The sequence below is a fragment of the Panthera pardus genome, unplaced genomic scaffold (genome assembly GCF_024362965.1).
Source record: "Panthera pardus isolate Hobbes unplaced genomic scaffold, ASM2436296v1 HiC_scaffold_15, whole genome shotgun sequence".
Lineage (NCBI taxonomy): Eukaryota > Metazoa > Chordata > Mammalia > Carnivora > Felidae > Panthera > Panthera pardus.
In genome coordinates this window covers 13,220,989-13,227,542 of record NW_026526710.1, presented here as the reverse complement: position 1 = coordinate 13,227,542, position 6,554 = coordinate 13,220,989, and the positions used below count along the sequence as shown (strand labels likewise).

The 6,554-nt window shown below is 57.7% G+C and overlaps 1 protein-coding gene across 5 annotated transcripts in view; it reads right to left on the bottom strand.

Moving 5' to 3' along the window:
• Positions 1-2,390: 2,390 nt before the first annotated feature.
• The window catches only part of UBE3B (ubiquitin protein ligase E3B), a 51,876-nt gene continuing 47,712 nt past the window's right edge, over positions 2,391-6,554 (bottom strand). For all 5 annotated transcript variants that reach the window (XM_019467177.2, XM_019467176.2, XM_019467178.2 and 2 more), the window contains 2 exons: positions 5,520-5,612; positions 2,391-4,596 (listed from right to left, as the gene is read on the bottom strand). In XM_019467177.2, coding sequence (XP_019322722.2) covers positions 4,405-4,596; positions 5,520-5,612 — 285 coding nt within the window. In that variant the 3' untranslated portion in view covers positions 2,391-4,404. The remainder of the gene's footprint in view (positions 4,597-5,519; positions 5,613-6,554) is intronic.

Below are 6,554 nucleotides of genomic sequence, written 5' to 3'. Positions count from 1 at the left end.
GGAGGGTCTGTAAAATGACACAGACCTCTGTCTGCCCGAGTCTCTGAGTCTCCCCGCGGCTCAGGGGCCACCCAACTGCCGAGGGCTGGGAAAGCCACGAAGGGGATGCGGCTGCCGGGCCCGTACGGTGGAAGGCTCAGGACACGGCGAGGGCTTGGGCAAAGGAGCCAAAAACCGGAGGCTGAGGGTGAAGCCCGGCAGAAGCCCCTCGGCACGTCCCGCTGACACCTATGGATGCCTCCTCACACGGAGTGTGAAAGACAGAACTCCAGAGAGGGCGTCAACTAGGTCGCTGGAATAAAATAACGAGGACGGTTACACCAGCGGTGAATCACCGTATCACTGTCCACAGAGGGCCCGGCACAGGCTGGGGCTTTTCGGGCCACACTACGTGCGGGCTGCTGCTAGGCCCATTCTGTGGGAGAGGGAGGCGCGGCCCAGAGACGCCGAGGGTCTTGTCCCTGGCCTCAGGGCGAGTGGACAGCAGAGCCAGGATGCGAACCCGGTTCCAGAGGCTCCAAATCCCTTGCTCTGTCCAGTGCACTCGCTCAGCTCGGACTCCGGAGTCAAGTCGCGATCCAAGCACGTGCTTGCAACAAAGGTTAGTTCTCCCGACGATTACAGTGAGCGAGCGACTTCCTTGCGACTCCGAACACTGGAGAGACCCTTGGATCCTGTCTGGGCCTCCGTGAGTGCACCTGCCCCCCATTCCTGCAGAAGTTCCAGAGGGAGATTGCGGACGAGACTTCTCCATATGATTTCTCACTGCCCTGCTATGTTGGTCGGTGGCAGCGGAAGCTCCCGGAAGTCGGGTCGGGGCCTAAGTGACAAGTCAGGGGTAGTCCCGTTTCCTTCTAGTGCCAAGGTGGGCAAAGGTAGGAATAGGACTAACATCTGAGTGCGGACTCGGTGCCAGGAACTGAGCAGGCTGCGGGCTTCGTGCTGCTTCATTTAAGCCCCGCGCCCCCTGAAGGGGACAGGAGACTCTGAAGAGGCGCACGCAGAGGCCGGCCTGGGATGGAGCAGGAAGTCAGGGTTGGCACGCGTCTCCGTGGTCCCGAGCCCGCGCTCTGCTTCTCTAAACGGTGCTCCAGACCAACCACTTTCCACAGTTCTGCAGCTGCTCTGATCAACCTACGAGCTTTCCAGGAAATAAGTCTGGGGCCTGAGGGAGCCCTGGATCTACATGTTAACCAACCTCAGAGATAACCTGTCTGTTCGCAACCCTGTCACTTTTCGTAGCGTGACATCTGCTAAGTTAACGGGACAAAGATAGGCTCATGGCTCTGCTAGGTCAGAAACGCTGCGGAGACCAGCGTTCCATGTAAATATTCTCAGGCACTTGCAAGTTCTGGCCGTGTTATTAAAATCGTCTTCATCTAAGGGCTCCTGGGTGGCTCAGTCGGTGGAGCGGCCGACTCTCGATTTTAGCTCAGGTCGTGGTCCCAGGGTCGTGGGATCGGGCCCCACGTCAGGCTCTTTGCTGAGTGTGGAGCCTGCGTGGGATTCTCTCTCCCTCTGCCCCTCTCTCCCGCTCCTACACTCTCAAAAAAAAAAGTCATTCTTTTGGCACAGAATGAGGCTCTGGGTGTCTCACGCTGGACCCTACTGATGTTGTTTAGGGAGCTTGGCAGGATTCTTTCCCTCCCGTGGTACAAATGCTCCAGGTGAGAAAAGCCGGCACGCGTGGATTTCTCTTGGGTGCCCAGGTGTTCTGACTGTTGTAAAAGAGCTGCCAGGCTTTCAAGACATCTCTCCTGAGTCCCTGGATTTCAGGGGGTCAGCCTCCCGCTCAGACCCTCCAAGGGCTCCCTGCTCCAGGCAGGGAGAACTCACAGGAGGCTGGAGGCACCACGGAAAAAGGGGCAGGTTTGACATGGGTTTCCTGCGGAGTATAAATCTGGGCTGAACAGAATGAGACACGGCTGTATATCCTGCAAGGATGATCCTCAGCGTGGGGGCAAGGCTGAATGGACCCAGACGTAGCTGTAAGGTTTGCCCTCACACGCTCGGGAATTTATGTGGATTGTTTTCAACGGACATACATCTATCGCTTCTATCCATTTGTGTGTAAGACACATACTCCAGGGCGATGGCTGCCTCTGGGAGGTGGGTGAGAGGGCGAGGGCCCGGGCGGTGCTGAAGACGACCTTCGCTTTATCTGAAGTGTGCTACTTCTCAAAACAGAAGTGGAAGCAAACAGGACACTGTCAACCGCTACTGACTCTGCTTAGTGGGTGAGACTGGGGAGCCTGTTACATTTTCCTTTGTACCTTCTTTCCGCTGCAGGAGCCTACGTGCCCTTTAAGCTCCAGGCGCCCCATCGTGAGCTATCCACACACGTGGTCGAAGAGCCCTCCTTCAGATAAAAAGCAGAACACAGCCATCACGTGCTGAAGTACAAATTTAATAAAGCCTCTGATCACGTTTTAATCTCTAGGTTATCTATGAAACAACAATGACAAAAAAATGCCACAACTTTTTCGAGCCATCAAGAGCCACCGAGGTGTCAACGAACACCAGCCATAAAAGTCCAGATGCAGGGTTTTAGATAGTGCAATATTTCCAGCTGTTGAAGAGAATTTAAACGAAATCACAAACTACCCCTCCTCATCAAAAGAACAAATAAAGTTGACCTTGGTGCTTGGAAACCACTCTCTCCCCGGTCCCACGCTGGCGGATTCTCAGGTAATAAAAGCGGAGGGGGAATCACACGTCTTTGTGCAGGTGGACAATCTGGGCCGCAGCATAAACGTACAAACCTGCTCAGTGCACCTGCACACATTCAGAGGAGAGCTTTAGGAGAGTCGGGTTATTTAAAGTGGCAAATCCATAGATCTAGAGGTTACTAACAAGTCTTAAATAACAAATTCCCGTCTGTCTTTAGATTCCTTGCCGTCTTGCCATCAAAGGAAAACTCTGTTCTCCAGAAGTGCAGGGGCTCTAACAGAGCCAGGGTCGAACCCGAGCAGGACGTGGTACCCAGCTGTGACCCTCTGATGAAGGCCATGGAGACAGGTCTTGCCCGCTTTGCCACCAGCATGCTGGAAGGTGCTTTGCTGCTTGGAAGAGAGCTGTCAGCCTTCAGCCGGCTCCACAGAGCAGAGGAGGGACCAGGCACTCCCGGCTTCTACCTTGGTGGTAGGGATGCATAAGGAGCTTGACGGGGTGGGTGAGGGTGGATGGCTGTCAACACAGGCCACAGACACGGCCTCTGTCTCAAGTCCCTGGATCTAGACTAAAGTTCTCAGGACAAGGGGTAGGAATGAGGGTGGGGGGAGGGGACATAATGGGTTGGAAGAGAAAATGAAGTAAAAAAAACAAAACCCCAAACCCCAACTCAGAGTTTCCTCAGCCCTTTGAGCCTCCATCAGGGAAAGGGCTCCCGGTTCCCTGCGTTGAGGATGGATGAGCGGTAAGATCCAAGGTTTTTTTGTTTGTTTGTTTTGCAAGTGTATCATCAATGGAGGAAAGTCACTGCCCGGACAGGCTGGGTAACTTGGCTAGTGTTTGTTCCTTACTAGACAGCAAGTAGGGCACACCAGCGGGGAGAAGGCAGCCGCCCTCTTAGCAATCAGCAGGTTTGGGGGAACAGCCAGAGCCTTCTGGAAACAGAGTTGCTCTTAAGGGCCAAGGGTTTTTTTCCCCCAAAGCCAGATGCCAAGGTGCGTGCACAAGATGGGGTCAAGCCAGTGGAAGCCTCCGGGGCGCTCAGCCTGCTGAGTGCGCACAGAATCTGAGGCGAGACAGGGGAAGGGGCACTGCCGCTGTGTGGAATGCGTGGTTTCGAGGTGGGGGCAGCGCCCTGAACTTCCTGGGCTCCACGGCCTCCCTGGCGGGCACCTCTGCTTCCCCGGGCAGCAGGTGAGCCTGGCGGTCTGGAGAGAGGCCGCTGTGGCCCGGAGGGGGCAGAGACTTTGTCGAGTGCATAGAGGCTTGGCGAGGCCTTACCTGAGTAAAGAGTTTTCGGAAACGGAAGGAGAGCGCCTCACCTGTAGTGGGCTTTGCACACTCGGGCCCGTGTCATGAAAAACACTCTGGACCCTGGGAGTTCTTGGGACTTGTTCATACGCAGCTCAGAGTTAGGGAAAGAAAAGACTCACCGAGAAACCGAACCATCAGAAGAAGGCCCTCTGCGTCACAGGCCCCCGGAAAGTAGGAGAAAAGGAGCAGCGCTGGCGGAACTTGGAGGTTTATTCTCAACACCCTTCCCATCAGTGTCACCTAGGGAATGCTATGGAGTTGTCACGTGCGTCCCAAGTTGTTGAGGCCACAGGGGAGTCTCATGGCTATAGAGAGTGAGAGGTCACCTGGCTTGTGGTCACTTTCCCAGGGCGCCGCTGCCCCCGGAGCCGAAGGGCCCGGGACGCCGGGAGTCGGCCAGGGTGGGGGCGGGCGCGGGAGCTAGGAGAGCTCGAAGCCCGTGTTCATGCTGACGGCATAGCGCAGCTTCTCGCGGAGCACGCTCTTCCTGCTGTAGTTGGGCAGCTTGAGCAGGTTGAAGCAGGTGGAGGATGTGGGCAGGCGGCCGCCCGGCTCCCGCTTGCGGATGGTGAAGAAGCCCCGGAGGACACTGCCGAGGGTGTCCCCGGTGTCCTGCAAGCACACACCACAGCCTTGGGCGGGAGGCGCCCGGCGCCAGGGGCGGAGCACGACGGCGGGCCGACGAGCGCGCACGCTGCTGCCCGAGGCCAGCCCCCAATCGCGGCACGACTGGCCCCGAGCGCTGAGTGCACGGAGGCGGCCCCCGCGGCTCGGTCCTGCACACGGACTCCTGTGTTAAGTACGCGCTCAGAGACAGGGCTTTCCGGTTAACTGCTGGCTAGCTGTTTTCAAAGAGCCAGAATACTGCAAGAATACTCGAGGTACAAAATCATGCCTAATGCGGCTGAACGATTCCTACCGCCAGCGTGGCGACCTACGGAGGACCGTAAGTGGGGCAGCCTCCTTAAGTAAGGGGACTGAGGGTCGTCTAGTGTTTCACGAGGGACCTGGAGCCCAGACCGCACCATCCTGAAGGGAGCCACGTGCAGGGGTGGTGAGGGGAGGGCTGAGACCCTTTCACTGGCGACTCTTCGAGGGCCCCTTCCACACAGCATGATGACCCCGAAGGCATCGTTCTCCCGCACAGACGAGGAGACGAAGCGACGTGCTGGATGTGCACGGCCGGCATTCGGGCTTGTGCCGCCCACTCTTCAGCCGGCGTCCCTACCCCTCTCTCCCACCGCCCCTCACACCCGGAGCCGTGGTCGGGCCGGCAGCTGCCAAAACCGCTCCCGGGTACTTTCTCCCAAGGGAGTAAGGAGAGCTCAGGCCCCAGAGCAGCCCGGATCTGAGGGTACCCTCTGGGTGCCGGACCGCTCTCCCGGCCAGAGGGCCGTGGAACCTTCTCACGGGGCTCCGAGGAGCCGCGCTGCCCGCCGTGCGGACACGGACCGGGTGGAGGCTCCAGCCGGTGGGCAGAGCTGACAACAACCAAGAGGGGCCGACTCTCCCCCCACCACCCCCGGCAGCGGTACCTGATCATCTGACACTTCAACACAGCGGATGGAAAAAGGAGGCTTGAGGTAGGCGAATCCCAGGAGCGGGGGCCTGGAGCAGCTGGTCACAAACTGCAACACAAGGCAGGTTGGGGGACAGAGTGGGGCCCTTGCTCCCTCAAAACAGGCCCCTTACAGGCGAGCTTCCCTTTTCTGCCTTCTCCGGTCACAGTCCCATTAACTGCCGTGCAGCTGCCAGGACGGTGACAGAGAGTGCATTCGGTCCAAGGGCCGTAACACATCTCACATCTCTCTTAAGGGTGCTGCTCTCGAAGGTTAAAAACCCCTGAAGACCACACCAGTGGGTGTGACTTTGTGGGCATCAATCCCATCACTGGGTGGACAACGTGCAGCTCAAGAGTTCAGGAACAACACAAACTCCCCACACGGGACTGATCCCCAGTGGGTCTGGCACGGTGACCATCGCTCAGACAGACACCATGCAACGGGAGCACTGGGGACAGTGAGACGGTGACGCCCACCAAGCGTGGCACAGGAGAGGGGGCCCTGCTCCCCCTGCACCTGGCTTCCTGCTCGGCTTCCTAGCCACGCAGGCAAGGGTATGTGGGTGTGCTCACCCGAGCTCCCGGCCTGCTGGTTTACAGAGCAGTCTCTGTGAGTGGTCTCTGACAGATGAATCTGCTCTCAGCATGTGGACAAAAACCAGGCCTCAAGGGCCAGCAAGGCTGAGGGGCAGACCAAGACCTGAGATGGGGCCTACGGGCAATCAGCCCTGCTCCCTTGCCAGACTGTCGGGACTCCTTGCATCTTTCACGTGGCCACACCCGTGTTATTTCCCCCAACAGGCTAGCTCATGTCTGGACAGAGGAATCGGAACGACCCGGAAATCCAAGGGATAAACCTGCCCAGGGAAGTCCTAAGAAACGATTTGCTTTCTAAAGTTCAACATCAGCTAAAAATGCTCTCCCTTCTCCAGGGCAGGTATGGACCTGCTACTTACAATATCAGGCTGTGCTTCCAAATGCCACGGCAAGCCGATGTCTGAGGGCTCTG